General features: G+C 46.0%; 1 protein-coding gene across 1 annotated transcript in view; it reads right to left on the reverse strand.

Annotated features, from left to right (window-relative positions):
• Positions 1-367: 367 nt before the first annotated feature.
• Positions 368-19579, reverse strand: part of ESRRB (estrogen related receptor beta) — a 121700-nt gene continuing 102488 nt past the window's right edge. Inside the window, exons 5-8 of the mRNA XM_065752222.1 lie at positions 14009-14119; positions 13197-13358; positions 7183-7452; positions 368-1680 (exon numbers count right to left, since the gene is read on the reverse strand). Of these exons, the coding sequence (XP_065608294.1) occupies positions 1436-1680; positions 7183-7452; positions 13197-13358; positions 14009-14119 (788 nt within the window). The 3' untranslated portion in view covers positions 368-1435. The remainder of the gene's footprint in view (positions 1681-7182; positions 7453-13196; positions 13359-14008; positions 14120-19579) is intronic.

Below are 19579 nucleotides of genomic sequence, written 5' to 3' on the forward strand. Positions count from 1 at the left end.
ATACTGGGAATGCAGCAGTTGTGGTTTAGCCAGCTGAGCTAAACCAAGGCTCAGACACAGTAGAAACCTGGTGATGTCAGTAAATAAACGTTCCACCACTTCTTCTCCAACCACCTCAAGGTCAAGTACACTACTTCTTCCATCAGCAGGAGAACCTCTTATCAGGTGCAGGGATAATCTGTGCTAGGTTTTTTGCTCCGTTCAAGATAATGGGGAAGACAGTAGTTGGGATATTGGATTTGGGGGCTCCACACCACCCTCTAAGTTTATTTCCCTAGGCTGCCACAACAAGAAAAAAAAAGGAAAAATAAAGAAAAGAAAAAAAAAAGCAGTGTCTTGGGCTCAGGAGCTGTCTCCCTCAAAAAGCAGTTCCTTTGATTCCTAACTAGTATTTGGCAATAAGCCTAAGTCTCTGTGGATGCAAAGATCTATTACTTGAATGAAGTCTAGGCAAGCCCTGGATTGGGGTGTATTCATACTTGGGCGGTAACCATGCAGACAAAGCCTTGTGTTCTCTGCCACAAGGAATGAGTGGGGAATGGCACTCAGCTGCACTGAAGAGGCAGGTTTGAGACACTACAGGGTGAAAAGTGCGGAAGAATCGTAGTTAGCACCACATAGGAGAGGATGCAGAGATTATCAAGTCAACCCAGCACAAAAGCTTACACCGGGATCTTTTTTTTCTTTCTCACTACCTGGGAAAGGAGACTTGCATTCCCTCGGGACATACATTCTGCCTCTTCAGGGTCCTGCGGGGATTGTACATGGGAGGGACTAGCCAGGCGCAATGACACACTGTACAAGGTCGCAGTATATCTTACACAGTTTGGAGCATCTTTCCCGGTAAGAAGTGGGGCCTATATGTACAAGTGTTAGCTGGTGCGAGGGGAGCCTGGGAGGCAGCCATTTTGATCAGGAGAGGTCCAGCAGTACTCTTCTCCAGAGGAGTACCTGTCCTGTCGTAGAGCTAGAAAGGTGACAAAATGAAGGACCCTGGCTGCTTCCCTTTCTATCTGACCCCTCACAACACAAGCGGATAACATTTCTATTGCCTCTATTCTTCATCTCTTCCTGCTTCAGTCCCCACTCCCCCTCCAGCTCTGGTGGAGGAAGCTGGGGACCAGGCGGCCGGCACGGTGCTGAGAGCATCATCGCTCAGAGCGACCGCCTCAACAAGTGCAAAAGCATATTCTGGTATTTCCCACTGAGAAAACAAATGAAAAAAAGAGAAACAGGTGACTGATTAAAAGAGTTTCCCCCCTCCTGTACATGAGATTTTGCAGTCACGCCGACAGATAGACATTAAATAATTCTTCCATAATAAATGATTGGAGATAAAAGCCGGCGGTGGCTGCTGCTGCTGTTGGATTGCTCCGTTGTCTGCATCTTTGTTTCTAGTTTGTTCCCCGGCCATTGTCGGCTGGCGCTGGGGCTGTCAGACCTTTGCCTCTAGCATTTCTAGGAAGAGTTTATGCATGGGAACCTTGCCCTGCAGTTTGATGCTGTAGAAGTGCTGCACAGCTTTGGCGGCTGTCTGCCGCAGGAGGGGCAAGGTCAGGAGCAGCTTGCCTGCTCGCCGGGGCTCCTCGTTGCGCTGACTCAGCTCGTAGTCCTGCAGGGCTTCGTGGAGAAGGTCCTGGAGCTTCTGCACTGCATCCATGTCCTCTATGTGCATAGAGTCTGGGGGGAGGAAGAAGGAAGACAGGAAAATCAGATGTGAGGAAGGAAAATACTTCCCAGTACTTCAGCTAAATATATCTTTTTTTTTACTGTTATTATTTTATATTTATTTTAATTGCTTTTCAGTTTTGTTTTGTAAGGGGAAATAGAACAACTTGCTTGCAGGTGCTGGTGCTGCCACTCTGAAATTTGGCATCAGGCCCAGGAACCGGTGGCCCAAGCAGTGCAGGAACAGTTAAAGCGTTACTGGGGTTTGTGGCACATTGTGCCCTGTGCGCCCACTTCACTGGTTACTCCAAGGCTGCCAGGGGTCAGCTGGGGGGCACTGTGACTCACACATTCACCTGCCCTCCATGCTCCTGCCAGGGAGTCACCCTGCAAGGGGCAGCATCTGCTGTGCTGCCGCTTGGGAACAATCTCATTAGGAATAATTAACACTGCTGTAGCGCTTCATCTGTCTAAACTACCTAATTGCCATGCAGCTGCTCAGGGTGTCAGCAAGACAGAAAAGCCCCAGTAGGTCACAGCCAGTGTGCCCAAGGGTGTTGCCAGCCCCACCTTTGTGCATATGCCCCTATTTTCAGAGACTTCCAGCAGCTGCTCAAGCGCTTCCTGATTCAGTTCTAGAAAACAGTGCCTCCTGCAAGGCCTCTTCCCTTCGGCTGCCAGGCTGCTGGAGAGGCTGGCAGAGACTGCAAGGCTAGTACAGCTCCCTGCTACATCTCTGAGTCAAAGGCAGCTGGCAGCGACCCAGCCCTGGGTCAAGCTAAGGCACCCAAGACAAAAACAGACTGCTAAATTGGTGGGGAAGTCTTGATGGCAGAGGGCAGCACAACAGAGGAGAGACGCTGGATTAGAGAAGCTAGCCAAGCACAGCATCGTTGAAGGTGCACTCCCTTTTCATCTTGCTGATAGCTGCTTCTTCCTCACAACCCTGACAGAACTGCAGACTGTTGCCTTGTCTTCATTGTTAAGAGGCTTTTAATCAATACTGAACTGATAAAGATTCCTATTCCGGCCTCAGGGCAATGAATCTAGAAGCTGCAGCAAAGGGATGCTAGAATTAACACACAGAGCAGTGCCTGTCTGCCACTCTAGCTGGGCTTCGCAGTGTAACGGTGACATGCTCAGCCTACATGCATCCAAAACAAATGTGAGGACTTGTTCCCTGAGTCTGACAGCAACTGAGGAGGGAGAAAGCCAGATGAAACACCAGAATATTTCCAGAAATACGCATCATCTCTGTGGAGAGCTCAACACAAATTAGAGACTGTGAATTTCATTACATACATTTACCGTAGATGCCATTTATGATGTGTGATTTATCAAGTCTTACAACAGGCAAGAAAATAATATGTATAGCAAGAAAGCTGTTTTAAGAAGTTGTTTAGAAGGAATGCACTAATTGGGGGATATCAAAGGTTGTACTTCCAAATGCCTACTGGGGAAAAATCATTATTGCTGTATTTGCTTTTTGTATCCAAGAGACCAGGAATTGAAGCCCAGAAAAGGGCTGGTGGGTCATCATAGTAACTCAAGCCTGCCACAGAGGCTTCAGGTCAGGGTGGGTGCCCTGCTTCTGAGTACTGCTGCTTCTGCTCTGCAGTAGACATTGCTCAAGCTGTGCCCTTATCCCACCAGGCTTCTGTAAGATGGGAAGACCTAACAGCACTAAATAGCCAGGAATATAGAAGGAGAGGAATTGAGGAAATAAAGATGAAGGCCTGTCTTTCTTCTCCTTCCACTCTTTGCTGAAAGGAGCTCAAAATTGGCAGCTGACTGTGAGAAATAAAATAACATTGCAGGATTAATTTCCTTGCAATCCATCAATGAGCTGGTGTCAATGGCATTGATAAACTGTTAATTACAAAATCAATAGCTATGAATTTTTACAGCTGTCAGAGCACTGAGGTGCTCTGGAGGCAGCCTGGCCATGTCCCTGAGGGTCAGCAGACCCAGACGTGAAGCTTCTTGTTTTTCTCTCCAGCACTGCTGCCATGGCATATAGGGCAGGTATGGGAATGGACAAGGCCCATTGTCTCCTTCCCTAACCCTTCCTTTGTTCCCTCTGGCAGGAACAAGAGGGACAGGGACCTAAAAGGACCCATTAATAAAGAATTTGCAACACATCCCTTACTAGATCCAGGTCTTGTTCACTCCATCTCAGCATTAAACATCTTGAGGAAGGAAAAACAAAAAAGAGAGAACTAAGGTTTGGTCAGTCAGGGATGTCAATAGCTGAAAATGTGCTGTATGCTAACCTGGAAAGATCTTTGATGCACATCTTGATTCATATTCTTGTGGCACCGTCTCTTCTATGAGCAGTGAGTAAGCTGCTGCTTCCATTTCCGTTCACTTTAATTATTAGAAACAAAGACTCAACATGCACAGAGCTGCATGAAGGAGTAGAAAGTCCCTAGAAACTGGATTGCATGAGGAATTACATCCAGCAGAGATAGGGGAAACTCAGGAATTTATGAATATGGAAGGCAAGCAGCAAAAGGCAGGTTCCAGCAGCACAGATCTTAAATCTAAGGGCTCAGCTTTAAAGCTTGCCTCTGACCCATGGAGCCATGGACTGGCCCAGAGGTAGTCAGCATTCCTGCTGTTCTTGGAGTCAGCTGTGCTTGCATGCAAGCACATACATGAAGGCTCTGCAGGTTTATTCATATGTCAAAATATACTGAGATTAATAATTAGTATTAAAACAATGTAAAGGTTGAACGTGAAGGGTATGTTAGAAAAATACAGCTTGCCCTATCTAGTTTCCTTGTGTGTGTGTGTGTGTGCATACATGCACTAAGAGTCTTTAGTTACGTGAAAAACAAAATGTTACATTGTACTTTCATATATGTCAGTAAGATTAACAAAGAAAGATTTTTGTGGCTTATATTCCTACCCAACTGTACCTCTAGCTGCCCTGGAACAAACCAGTAAGGTTAGAGTGGCTTTTCCCATTCAGGTGAGGCCTATGTTTCCTGACCTCCACCTTGGTTTCTTCGCTAAACAGTGCTAAAAGCAGAACCTGAAAACAGCTGCTAAGCACTGTTTGTTCTGCTCAGTGTCTCTACTGCTACAGACTATTCCATAAGGCTTATATTGGGCTTAACCTCTCTGAGAAGCCCTTCTCCTTGCTTAATCCTGTGACCTTCCTGGTACTAGGAGACAAGTTTTTTAACAAGAGTTGATTACATAGCCAAAAGCCACCATCCCACAATCTAGAGAGGGCAGCCTTGGCCATCTGCCCATCCTGGTTCAGTGGCAAAGTGAAGGCAGCAATTAGAGGTAAAAAAAGCAGTATATGAGAAATTGAAAGAGGGAAGCAGATAGCAATTTGTATGAATCAAAAGTTATGAAGTGTAGAAAATCGATAAGCAAAGTGAAGGACATTGGAAGAAAATCCATGGCTGGAAGAGCTAAGGACCATAAAGAAGAGTTTTATAAATATTTAAGAAATAGAAGAAAAATGACCATTTGTAGGGGGGCTCTTTTAAGCTGTAGATGATTAAACTATTAATAGAATGAGGAAGCAGAAGTTCTCAGTGAGTATTTCTGTCCTGCATTTAGAATTGTTATATACCCATCTCATATGAAGATCATGAGACTCCTTATTCTCTTGTTTCTGCAAGCAGATATCAGACATCTGTTAGGGACAAACTTGACAGAAATCAGTAGCCCCTGGTAACTTGGCTGTAAGAGTTTTAGAATTGCTGGCAAAGGCCCACCTAGGGCAGATTAATAATTGCCAAATGTAGGTATTTTTGAGAAATTCAAGATGGCTGAAAGAGTTCTAATGAAGCATGTAAGTTCCCAGGTCCTGTTCGATAATTGCCATTGATGTGAACCAGAGTAAAATAAAGGAAAAAAGCGATGTGATGTTCAGTTAAAACTTAAGAGGTGTTATTACAGCTACTGCCAGTCTGCAGAATACTTCGGACTAGAGGTCTTGTCAAACAAACCTGATTTCATTCTCTGATGAGATTACAAGTTTGGTTGATAAAGTTAACTGCATAGATATAATATACTTAGTCTTTTATATGGCACTTGGCTTAGCACCACAGGACATTCTCATTAAAAAATTAGCACCATGCAATATCAATAAAGTACACTTTCAATTGATTAGTTACTGGCTAGATGACAGATTTCAAAGTAGCTATCAGTGGTGAATCATCCCTGGAGGAAGAGATTTCTGGTGGAAACCCACAGGGATCAGTTAAACAACAGATGCTACCCAACATTTTTGTCAATGATCTATAAGTGATTTCTTTCTTTCTTTCTTTTTTAACTTCTTTCAAATTGCTGCTGGTAAGATGTGTGGATGACAAAGCAGTACAGAATGGTGTAAAACAGCAAGGAGAGAGTAGCCTCACAGAGCCTTCTGGACCACTTGCTTATGCCTGAAGTAACACCTATAGCCCAGGAATGCAGCTGTGGAATAGGAACTGTATCATGTCAAGCTGTCAGGTGTAAAAGGACCTGGGATCACAGGACACAGCTCAGAAAAGACCAGTATTTACAGGCTGATTGAACTCAGGAGAACTGCTGCTTGGATTATGGTATGTTTCTTTTTAAATTTAGAGTCAACTCTTGTGAAAGATGTGGATTTCCTCACATTTAAGGCCTTCAGTTTCATGCTGAGTATCTTTCTGGAAAGTGCCTTTAGCTGAACACAGATACTGGGCTTGCTGCTGGTCTGCAAGGCTGAATTGTGTAATTTGCATCTTGCAGTTTGGCAAGATTAGATGTGAGACAGTGAGACACAAGGGATGTAGAGGGAGCCCTCGTCACATAGTAGCTTCAGCAGTTTTCCTCTGGAAGGAACTCCTGAGCAAATATATGTGTGGTACAACATCAGTACCACACAAAGCACCTTGTGTCTTTCATGGGCCCCACTCTGAGATGGAGGCTGAGGGCCCTCATTTCTATCATCCTCTTCCCAAAAAGAAACAGAACAGGCAACATCAGGCTTCTGCCAACACATCTTATCCTCTAGCATTCAGATGAAGGGGTGGGGGGGGGGGGGGGGGAGGGAATTCAGTGTCAGTGGTCACTAAACACCTACAGGAACAGACCAGGCAGCCTTAATCAACTGGTTTGGTTTTTTTTTTTTTTTTTTTTGGTGGGATCTAAAACTAAGATTAGGGTTTTCCTATTTCCTGTAACTGCCCAACACTACTCAAGTGTCATCCCTTTATCTGAACTTATGACACTAGGCCTTTCTTTTAGTGCCAGAATCCAGCCCACCTCCAGCAGGTCCCATTCCTCAGTTCAGAGCCAGTTTGCAGTTGGGGCCATCGTGGCAGCAAGCTACACTTCTCTCTCCTCTCCAGCTTGGAGTCTCCACCTCCCTCGTCTCTTGTGGGTGACAGAGAACTTTGGGGATGCTGCACAACGCAGGCAAAGCAAAGCACAGTCTCGGGCACTGGGCCCTAAGTTCTTCCCAGGCCAGATAACTGTGTGTGTGTGTGACTGATCATGAGGCTGCCAGGGCCAGTGCTGTACCTGAATTGGCGAGGGCCAGAGCTTTAAGCGTGACAAACTCTTCCTTTTCCACCTTGAGCTTCTTGTAGCGGCGCACCAATTGTAGGATGGCCAGGTAGAGCTCGAGCAGCCCCGTCAGACGAGAGTGTTCTTCATCCATGATGTAGTCCTCAGCGTAGACGAGCTTATCCTCATATGGCAGGGAGCGGTACACAATGCCCAGGATGAGGATTTCCATCCAGGCACTCTGCAGGAGGCTCATCTGGTCCCCAAGGGAGAGATTGGAGAACCCTGATAGGGCAAAAGACAGCGAGGGTCAAACAGGTGTGCATCAAAGGCTCCCAGAGCCCGGGCTTCTTCATTTCCCTGGGGACTACCTGAAGCACTCTCTCCCTGCCACTCTCAAAAAATGCTTACTAACGTGACCCCTGTCTCTGTGGCAAACAAAACACGCAGAATACAGCAACCCAAGGCTAATGATAACTTCTTTTCAGTGACCTCTACTTCTTCTATAACAGCAACTGCTTTGCACCACAACTTCCTGTTCACTGCACCTTTGCAATTTTGTACAGCAGCCCATTTTGTCTCCCCAGCTGAACCAAAGCAGAGAAAACCTCCAGATAGCAGAAAAGATTGTTTCTGATGGGATAGGAAGAAATGACACGCGCATGCTGCAATCTCTCATTTCAGACAACCTAAGAGAAGGTGCTGCCACAACAGAGAGCTGAAATGTCAAAAGCTGAACGTGTCCGTGAAGAAGTCCTCTTCTATTCATTGTTCCCTGAGCTCCACACCATCAGCTTTCTGCCCCTCACAGCCAACCCTATCCAGTACACAAACACCTTTGTGGTGCTATGCAAATACCTAAATTCTTGCCAGACCTTGTGGCAACAGAGCCTAGCAGTGAAGCAGATCATCCTCCCCATACAGAAAAAGAGCAATCAGAGTCTGGCATTCATGGACAGCCTCAGAGCCCTGCCAGCACTGCTGGGGAAGTAGAGAGGCTGAAATGCAGAGATGCTGTCTGTCTGAAGAGAAAGCGAAAAGGAAGTGCATAGGAAAGAAAGCTATATCCATTATGTCCTCGGTATCAAGCCCATGATCCCAGAAAGCCAGGTCATGAAAGATCCTAGGAAGCAGGGATGTCAAGTACAGTGAGTTGGTCCCATCTCGGCAGCTCTTGTCCACCACTGACAGGCAGGAGCTGTGATTTCTGGCAGCTCCTTGTGTCTCAATGTTCCCCAGGCAGTGGAAGAATGCAGCACTATGGCACCCTCAGCTGGGAGGGCTGTGCTCCACCAGCCTCTCCTGCCAGTCTTTGCTTTACATGCTTATTCAGCCTTGGGGTCCACTCTCCTTCAAGGGGCCAGGGAGCTCATTACACTCTGTCCCCAGGAACCTCCCAGCCCCACTAACTGTGCGCTAGGCCCAGTGGGATGCTTCCATCCCACAGCCCTCCCTGCTCACTTTCCCTGGACCCATGTCAGGACCTAGGTAGCCAGCCATCATGATGATCATTTGATTTCTCTTGTTATCAAGTTGGCAATTAACAAAAGAGCTGGTGATTGCTATATTGACTGACTGTGGGTCGTCTTTTTCTATCTGCACTATCTCAGCTGGGGAAGGGATGGCAGAAGGGTGGGTAAGTGGTATTTATTTATCACTACGCCATGTTTTGTGTTTGTGTTGCCAGGGGAAGCAAAGGGTGATAATGGCCTGGCAGCCCTTGGACATCCAATTTCTCTTATCAGGCCACTGAATAGAAAAGAGGCCCCAGGCCACATTAATTAACAGATACCAATCAGCTGTCACGTGTTGTGTGTGCAAGGTCTGAGGGGAGCAGTGGGTGGGAGGAAAGAATCAATAAACCACTGGGGAGGAGTGCCAGAGGGAACAGCTAAAGAGTTCAGGCTGCTGGGGAGAAAAGCTGCAAAAATTCAGCTCCATGACTGTGAGATTGATTCCTATACAGCATAGCCCATGTAGCCCTGTACCTGGTGAAATCCATCCCTTGCTGAGGCTGCAGGGATGCCTGCCTCCTTCTTCACCTCAGCCTCCTGCTCTTGAGCAGGAGTTCTCGAGCAGTCAGTATGCTGCTTTTTTGCTGCTCCTGAATGCTGCCATCCAGAGCCCGAGAGCAGACTCAGCCTTGGGTCCTGTCTCCCCACATCTCCTTGCTGCACCAGAGCCTCCTAGGATTAGCCATGAGGCAGAGGAAGCTGTACACAGGCACTGATACAGTCTCTGGAATTTCTCCTCTGCAGCCATCTGAAAGCAGTCCTTCAGTCACCTTTCTCTTAGTTCTGCCCGTGGAGAACAGCCCTGCATCTGGGCTGCTGCCTTAAGTCCACTTTCTGGGTCAATCATATGGCCTTTCTGCACTGTCATTATTCATCTGGGTTATAAAGCGGGTTATGCTGTTACCTCAGTGCAGTCTGCCAACAAAATTTGTTAAAGACTGAGAAACAGTATGGTGAGAGGATCCAAGACAGACATAGCTCACACATTTCTGTACAGAATGAAGTAGAAAAACTTGATTAAATCTTAGCAGTAGCCCATACATCCAGCAACTCTGTGAATAGCTCTTTCCCAGAGATGGTTATGGCAGGTAGGGAACTGCGAAGCAGAGACCATTCTTTACCTATGCCAAGGGGGACAGAAGAGTCAGCTGCAATTGCCTTGCCCACCCAGCAGAGACCCCTACCAGTCCCCTGTGGTGAGCATGAAGGCAGGAGTGCTGCAGTGCCAGTTCTGGGCACCCTCTTCCTCCAGCGTTTTCATAAATACAATGCAAGGACTGGAGGACTGTGCCGTATGATACTGCACTCTGCACAGACAAGGGAAGATCAGACAATGTAGGGTTTCCCATCTATAAAAGCTGGGATCTGGAGTGATAAATGCTAATTTCAGCTGACCAAAATCAGAAGCTTGCTGTTACAGGTTTGCAACACTAGAGAACGTACAGTTGTGAAATTCAAGTGCCTCACCATCTCAGAGCTCTCAGGAATTACTACCAATCCAGCTTTGTGCATTCCTGAGTTCTCTGATGGCATAGCATCCATAAACTGCCCTTAGTCATCTATTTCTTGCTGCAGGCTGTACCCTGAAAGTTGGTGACTACTCCACTGGCAGCTGGAGGCTCCAAAGAAACTATCTCAGGACTGTGTAGCCTCTGTCTCCAGCACAGAGCTGGATGAGCATTTCCCTCCATCCCAGGTACAGGCTGAGAAAAACTGCTTTATTTGCAATAGCTAATGTGACATTCTTTTTTTTTTTTATCATTATTTTTGTGGCTTTTTTTTTCCTCAGTGATATGGCAGTGGGAGCTCCCAGAATTAAAAAAAAAAAAAAAAAAAAAAAAAAAGAAGTCACATAATTTGTGGCAAGTGGAGTTCATAATCTGTTAATTTATTATCATTTCTGTCATCCTGGAGGGCCATTAGCAGAGGTAATAAAGGGAGATGTAATTATAGGATCTGAGGCCACTCCAGACACAGCTGCTGTCACTCCACTTGCCATATTTCATTCTGTGCTAGTACTATCATCTTCCTAGTGAGAACAGCACAACAGCTTCCCTGGGAGAGCCTTCATCATCACCTCTTGAGAGAAGTTCTGTCTCCCTGCATCAAGGCATGCAGAAGTAGTAGATGTTCAGAGACAATTAGCACAAGGGGAGGGACCTCACTCAGAAGGGTACAACTCCACACACTAAGTCTGGCTTTTGAGCTAATAGCTAATAAGGCTGCTGAGCTAAACATATTTGCTGAACACCATTAAATTGTACTTTCCTGTTATCATAGGAGAGTGACTTAAGCTTTGACTTTATTTGCTAACAGCATGAGGCAGAAGTTTGTACCAACATCTGGGATCCTGAAGGGCTGGTATGACTGTAACACCACACAGTTCTTTATCAATTCCACTGTGAACACAAGGCAGGCACGATGTCACTTCTGTTCCTTTCCCCACACTGTCTGTGTCCAAGAGCTTATGCACACAGGAAGCAATGCCCTGGTATTCTAAAAATCTCAGGAAGGCAGAAATACAGGGCACATATAATCCACACTCCTGGCAGCATCCTGGTCCTGCCCTGTTCTGCCCCCTTGCTGCATAACTCAGTATGATTCGTACATGTTTTTCGTTCCCTTTCTATAAACTTCAACTGCTCCTTTGTGTAACAGTCCCCGAGCTTTCTCTTGTATACACAGTTCTGTTATGATACTGCTGCTTTGAACTGCAGTCCTTGATAGGACAAGAAAATACAGAGAAAGCTGAGATGATGACAGGTTTGTCCTTCCTTTCAGAATGGAGTGGAAGAGCCCATTTTGTAGTGCAGGAGCCAACTCAATACTACACACCTGTTCTGAGATAATCACCATGGCAAACTGGAAAACCCCATAAGAACTCAGAGCTAAGCATCCCACACTGCAAGCAAGGAAACTACAGCAGGACACCCTGTGCAGACAGGAGTGGCCAAGGTTAGTGGAACAAACAGCAGCACCTTACTGGACAGCCAAGCAGATAACTGCGTTGCATGAAAACCACTCCTGTTAACACCCCAAGGTCTGGGTTAGTAGAGCAATCCAGGCTGAGTTTCCTAATCACCACTGTAACCCCATTTGTGATGAATCAGCCCCAGCAGGATTCCAATGCTAGTGATGGATATAATCCTTGCAGATCCTGCAGATCTCATGTAAGAAGGGCACCACTGGGATTAACCTCTACTCAGAAACACTGTCCTCAAAAAGTTTATCCAGACTTTATAGCCCCACGTGACAGTCCATATTTCATACAGTCTGGGAAGCCACTGACCCTTGAGTCACAAGAGAAATACTCCCACTGAGAAAACAAGAGCAACCACCAAAAAGCCACAAGAGGAATGACAAAGAGAAGCAGAATACATAAGAGAACTACACTGTTCGCTCACTCATGCTAAGACGCCTCACAAAGCAAGGAAGAACTTAAAGCCAAGAGGCAAAGCAACAGAACACAAGTCTATGCAGTGGAAGGCACAGACAACATGCAGTACTGCTTATATCCTGTGATTCTGTGGCTGACCTCAAATATTCTCCCAACAAGGAAGGGTGGAAGGCAGGAGAAAGCTGTACTGAACTATTCATAGTGAGGATCTGTTTGAAGCAGTCCTCTGGAAAGCAGCCATATAAACCCCAAGGACATTGTCCAAATTCCCCATCCAACCTTCCCCACATCTAAGTTCAATCTATTTTTTTGGAGAGAGTGTTTGCAGAGGAGTGGCAACAGTGAGGGAAGGGGCATTTTCCCTGCCAGGTCTGAGTCTATGTCCCACAGCCTCCTTGAGGACCACATCTGCTCGTTCAGCCTGGGTCCATCCTACCTGCACATGTGAGATGCTGTTGCTCTGTCACTCAATTGCACAGACACACTCAAAGTGGATGCATGCAGTGAGCCTTCAGAGGCCTGTCACAATGCCAATACGTTGTCCTCATTATTTTTCAGTACAGAAGCCCGGAGATTCATTGACAATAGTGAGTATGTCCTCCATTCCAATGGGACTTGTTCTGTGATGAATCCAGTAAGATAAAAGCTTTCCTAAGTCTGCACAAGAATGCCCACTACAGGCAGAGCAGACACCTGCCTTGTCATTAACAATGAAGTCCAGTCACTATCATAACGTTTATTCTATCTATAAACACAACAGACCTAGGCCATATCGATGTGGTCCAAGATCAGTACAAGTCCACCATCCCAAGGGCTGTTCCCTGAGTGCTTTCTCTGTGCCACTCGATGCAGGTGCCACTGGGGACTTTATCGTGGCACTTCAAAGCCTACTGCATAATGCCAGGACACATACACACACAACCAACACATGCACCTGCACCAGGGGCTATATTGGAGTTTGTTTCCAATGAACACCCATCACAAGCAGTTTTCTGTGTCAGTGATTTCCATCCTTCACTATATGTAAAAATCCTGCTTGAAGACAAACTGATAAGCACAGGGATACAATAATAGCTCCCTTTGCTGTTCACACTTAGGCCCTGTAATTTCCCGTTTACCTGGGATGTGCTTTGCCCAGCCAATGATCACCACCAATTCCCTGTCTGCCAGGTCACAGAGGGTTGTCAGGGCTTTGATGTCACTCTCCGGCATGGTTGGATCAGGCATGGCATAAATCTTCTCTGGCTCTGCCACCAGCAAGTGGGAGACGATCTTAGTCACTGCACATTTCAAAGGAGAAGTTGTTGTTTTATCTCTCATGACATAAGATGTCACAACAGCCCTCTCTAGAAGGGCCTTCCTGCAGAATACACGGCTATAGAGGCTGTGGGACCTCGGAAATGACTGAGGTCACAAGAGGACAGTACATGGCAACCTTACAGGCTGTAGTGATCTGTCTATGCCAAACCAGCTCCATACAGGGATGACAAGAGCAGCAAGCTACTGTAAGACTGTCAATCACTATCTCAGGGAGATCCAAAAGGACAGGAGGTACAAATAATCAACTGATAGGACCTGGAAAAGTTTAGAGAATTACTGGTCATATGGAAGAGAGAAATCGGCACAGGACCCATTTTGTCACGGTAGCTTGGATGCCATAAAAGTTCAGCAAAATCACTAAACTAAATGAACATTTTTATAATCTCCTAGGAAATTTCTGGTCTATATTCTAGGTACAATATACATTGCACTCAGGCTATACCTTAGGTGTACCAAATGTATTTAAGTGCTACGATCACAAGAAAAAGCATCCTAGTGCTGGTGACTGATGGGAACCAGAACTGACAACTGCTCCATTGTACATTCTGAGGCCAACTAAAGAGAACACAGTGGTTGCTCAGAGGACCACAATCCAAAGACTGATACATACGTGGCTTTTTAGCTGGGGGAGGGATCTGTAAGCTCAAGTAAGTGCTACTCTCAGAATCCAGTCTTCTCTTGTATTTCTGGCGGCCGCCACGGACTCGATCCAGACGAACACCTGCAGTTAAAACAGGATATATTCACATGATTCTTTACAGCCACAGGAAATCTTGACATTCAGATGTAAAAGTCTGCTAAGGCGTTCTCCACACTCTGCTGATTGGAGCTTGTTTTCATTCAAGATGTTAACAAAGACAAAAATTAACCCATCTGAACTCTTGAATCACCACTCATCTGATGGACAAATGAAAGGCCTCAGAACTCAATGCCCTCTAGATGATCTTGCTTTTAAAAATAAAGCCTTATATGTCAATCAAACCTGCAGTTATAAAATTAGGCTTTTAGATTGTTCTTAAAATTGAGAAGTTAAATGTTCTGTGACCTCTCACTACTTATATCTGAAAAAAGTGATCTATAGCAAATAGATTATGAACCATGAATTCAACAGAAATGGTTCAGGTTTGATCAAGTAAGAAGCCATAACAAAAGTAGAACTCAAAAGAAACAACCTTTCCTACAGTATAGCAATGATAAATCTGAAACAGGGACACACTGAAGAATTAATGTAGCTCTTTCAAGATACAGAGAGCCGAACTGCAAATAGTACAGCGAAAACAGTTCCCAGTGACTGTCCCCACACAAAAAATCTACAGCAGCATCAATAACCAACAGAACAGGAACTACCATTGAATTAATGTTATCCGGAACTGCACTGGAACAAGACACAGTATTAAAAACTAATCATGAAAAAACCCACAGATATTTGTCCAGTTGTCAGTTACTTCTGGCAGCCATACTGCCACCAGTAATTAGTTGCTGGGAAACTGGGGCAGCTCAGTCTTGATGGAGGAAACAGCTATTGCAAAAAAAAATCTCTCAAGGTAAAGTAGGCTCCATCAAGTAGAATAAATTTTTGAATCTATACTAAACAAGTGTATAAATGCTGATGAGTTTATCTGGTCTAATCACAGGAACCAATTATGGGATACACTTACTAATTACACTGAGCCATTAATATTTTGCAATCAGTTTACTGCATAAACACAAACAACTAAAAGCAAACGCTCCAAATCAGTGTTTTCTGAACAACTTGTACATCTGAAAAACTCGCAGATTGCTGACATATATTCAACCCCAGAAAGAGACATCTGTCACACGGTATGTCTCAAGCCAATGCCCTGTTTGCTTACATTGTCATGGAAAAAGAAAAGCTTGTATTGTTGTGCTCACACTGATCCCACTGAAATCACATGAAATTGTTACTCGCCACACCACCTCAATCCTGATGTCACAACTGGAGCACCCAAACCAGACTGACTGATGAACAGCAACAGCAGCCTCACTATAGCAAGAACTGTTGCCAGCCAGGCCGATGGCACTCAGCTACACTGCAGCATAGCTGGGATTTCCAGCAGGAGCAACACCACGTGGAGGTGTATATTGCCTTCAAACCCTGGTGTGTTGGGGCACAATGTTGGTAGGGCTACATAGCTACTTCCTTTTTAAAGACCTGCTGCTGCCATTAAGCAGAGGAAGCAGGAATACAGGAGGCCTGGGGCTCTCAAGAGCAAAGGAACAACTGCTGCAGGTGTGTGCTCTGGGAAGAGGACAGGCATTGGAAGATGGACAGAATGACATGATATCGAATGTGTGAATTCAGATCAAACCTTTCCTTCCCCTCCTCATTTTCTATTTCTGACTCTGTATGGAGAATTTACTTATGTGATTTTTAGAAAGGGCAAATGGGGAATCCCAAACCCAAGTTTATCCTGGGAGATCCTGGAGAGACAGCACTAATAAAGTTTGGGATGAAGTAGGATACTGTAACTTCTGCCTGTGATTCTTTCCTTCTGTATGTGTTCCCTGGTTTCACTAGAAAGACCTCTATGCCACACTCTGCTGAATGAATGGCAGCTACCTATAGCCTGGAGAGAAAGGGAGAGACAGATTTCAGGAAGCACCACGAAACCAAGTAACCGGTTGTGAAAATTTATAGGGTCAGGAATAATGCTGTTCAAAGATTATGGAGGAATCCAGAAAAGATTACATGACTTCACTCCTGAATCACAGCTTCCTAGAACACACAGAGAAGAAAGGTCCATTCCCTCATGCCAGTAGGTAGGCAGGATGTCACTGGAATTGGGGGCACCATCTTAAGCCCAGGAGAAACCAGCGAACAGCCCTCCATGATGCTTTTGCTGTGCACTTTGCTAAGCAGTATGGAGGGAAAACTGGGAAATTGGAGAGAAATTGGGGGAAAGTTTTCTGTTCCTGCTCCCAAGAAGAAGTGTGCCATCTCCAGTGCTTGGCAGAAGGATGGCTGCACAGGTTGCAGCAGTATTAGGGACCCTCAATCAGATTATAAAGACACAAACAACTTAAGTGCATTAAAAAAAAAAAAAGATAAGAGAGACACAGGGAGATTTACCTTCCATCCCTCCTTTCCTCACTAGGCAGATAGAGGTCTGTTTGCCCAAGGTCTTTAGCTTGTTTATTCTGAAGAAGTCTTTGTCCTCTTGTTGTTCCCCATCCTGCACAAAACTCCTTGAGGCAAATGTTTTCAATCAGCATTTGCAAAGCCACTACTCTGCCCTGTCATCAGCAGCTCCAGCTGCGGAGGGCAACAGCAAAGGCATCTCAACCTAAGTCCCTAATTGTGGCATCTAGAAGTGAGCACTAGGGTGAAAGCACTTTCCTAAAGATCTGACAGCCTAAGGGGTCACAGTTAGATGGCAGGAAAGGCCATGGCCAGAAAACAGGGTCTGATACTAAGCAGCGGAGTTCAGGTGGCTTGTTAACACTGCTGCTCTGGTTTGCTCACTGATCCATTTTAAAAGGAGGGTGGTTATAATGCAGCTCTGCAAGGGGAAACCTAAGGGTTGTTAAAATGGGGTGGGAAGGTACAGTGAGTGAGCTCAGAGCATGAAAGAAAGCATCAAGTGGAGAAGAAATAGAGCAGGATGTAAACTGAATGAACGAAAGCGAGTGGGAAGAAGAGAGGTGAGAGAGACAGGGCTGGAGCATGAGTGCTCTGTATACATCGTAATCCCAAGTGCAGAGTTCACACCAAATGTGCAGCCACCTGTGCTTTAACCTTAAGGTGCCTCACTTACGAGATACAGCTGGTCCATACTGAAGGCTTTTACATGGGGTTTGGTGCCATAGCCTGACAAGGAACACTGAGAGAAAGCAGCTGATGTGCAGCTCCTGCAAAACTGATTTTTCACATGGATTACAACTGTACAGCTCCCAAGAAAGAAAGCACTCATCTTACAAAGCCATCACCATGACAAGCACTCCTGGATCCTCCCCTTCTTGACACAGCATCAGCAAGGAGAGGCAGCTAGAGCAGCCAGGATGGGAGGATTCACATTTACGATGTGAGATGCTACAGTATAGAGCAAAGTTTGGGAATTATCACTCTGTGCTAACCTACCTATCTGGAAACTGCTTCTTCAGAAATGCAGGCTATCTGTGCTGGAAGCATCCCTCTCCTCCCAACTCCCTGTGCTGCAAGGAAGTGCTGTCTGTTGAATTCTGTTACCTTTTGAGAGACCCTGCACAGCAGCCCAGGTGCAAAGCCGGGCCCCACGTCCACCACAGGCACAGAGCCCTCACTCACTAGCAGCACACTCCAAGCTCCTCAGCCTGCCTGAGCCCCCCAGAACCAACCAAGGAGAGGGGCAAGTCCAGGGCTTGTGCAGGACTTGGCTCAGCATCTTGCCCTGGGTAGGAGTGTCAGTTTTCTAAGTGTCCTGTGGGTGCCACTCGTGTTCCAAGCGCTGGTGCGGAGAGGTGTGTGCCAGCACCAAGCCTCTGCAGTGGGAGAGCTGATCCGCTGATCTGTTCAAGCTCCCTGCATTTCTCTGACATGCCCCTCGGAGAGACGTCTGCCCGACAACTTTGGGATCAGATGTCCCCTTGCTGACTTGATAACATCAGACTTTGGGTTTTTTTTCTTAATGGAAGTAAAATAATTCCAGCTTTTTTTAAAAGCTGGACCTAGGCCCAGTCTGTCGGAAGTAAAAATAGCCGAGTATGCAGAGGCGACAGCATACAGAGTCAGGTTTAGTTTCTCTTTTATTTTCTGGAGACTAAAAATAATCTTAAAAGCTCTGTGAAGCTAAGCTCGGGCCATTGGGAAATGCAGTCTAGGCCCAATATCAGCTGTCATGTCAAATTACTGGCCTCACCTCACTTTCCATCGAGTCCTATCACATGCTCGTGAATTGATAGGAACAGAAAGATCCATCTTGCCAAAAGAGCTAACGGAGAAGCCAAGCTACAGGGTTTATGCACGGGACAATATGTGTCTAGACCAAGAAGGACACAACTGAAGGCAAGAGAGGGCAAGTGCTTGCTAGGGAGCAATGTATCCAGGACTGCTTTTGCCCAGATCCCCCTATAAACCAGCCAGATCCTGTGCCCACTGTCCACCTGTATCTTGAGTTACAGTCTGCACCAGTGCAACCTAGCTGCTCTCGTGGGATCTGAGCTGGGGTATCTCTGCAGGTGACAGAGATACACACCTGTCCCCAGGAGCTGCAGTCTAAAGCACAGGGATTGGCAGTGACCAAGAAAGCTGGGAGGCATAGGCTAAGAACAAAACAAAAAAGAAGGGAAAAGTGCTGTATATAAGTTGTTCTCTCTCCTCTGTTGCTTAGACCATCAGGTGGGACAAGGGGATGTGGCAATGGGAAGAAGCCTATCAAGGAAATAGTATAGCTATGACAATAAAAGTTAGGGGAGCCAAGATGGGGAAAGAAACAGACTATGGAAAAAAGAAGAAGGTTTAGGGAGAAGATGGAAAACCTGACTAGGTTTTCTTTCGTCACTTGTAGATTCCAGCATGGGACAGGAAAAAGTCCTGTTTATACCATTAGGCATTTGTACTGCAAGGAAAACCCTGTGACCAGCATGTGGGTCAGCAAGCCTGGGAGTGACACCTGCAGCAGGAGGGGGGGCAGTGGAGTTGGAATGTTTCAGGGACCTACAGAGAGACTGGATCTGATCCCCCACTCTGATGTTTTCAGGGATGTATAAGTTGGGTAGAAAAGCTGTTTTCCTGCCTGTCTAGCTGAATAGTCCCTGGACTGCAAGGGACAGATTAGCCCTGTAACAACTGGTGATATACCTGGTTCCAGAGCTGTCACATGCCCTGGAGCACTGACACAAGCTGTCACACACGCATATAAGCTGCATGTCCCAGGTGGCTGGTTCATAGCATATAGGATCTGGTGTAACTCAAAAGCTTGCGAATCCTTTTCCTTCTCCACTGATGGCAGCTGCACAGCTACGAGCTCTGCTGAGGTTGTCCCTGCATCCCTGGCTTGTTGTCCCTCAAATGTACAGCTTCCTTCCTATGCAGTCTCCAGTCACACTGGAAAACCAGAAATTTAGAAGAGCTTCAGGGGCAGAAGTGAATAAAGAGTACCTCAGTACCTTCTTTAGCATTCTGTAGCATTCCTTACACCCACACCCTCACTTTGTGTTCATGGTCCATGCAAATGCTCTCCTT

This window comes from Cyrtonyx montezumae, unplaced genomic scaffold, assembly GCF_038088225.1.
Source record: "Cyrtonyx montezumae isolate F1298 unplaced genomic scaffold, pur_monq_1.0 scaffold_10, whole genome shotgun sequence".
NCBI classification, from domain to species: Eukaryota; Metazoa; Chordata; class Aves; order Galliformes; family Odontophoridae; genus Cyrtonyx; species Cyrtonyx montezumae.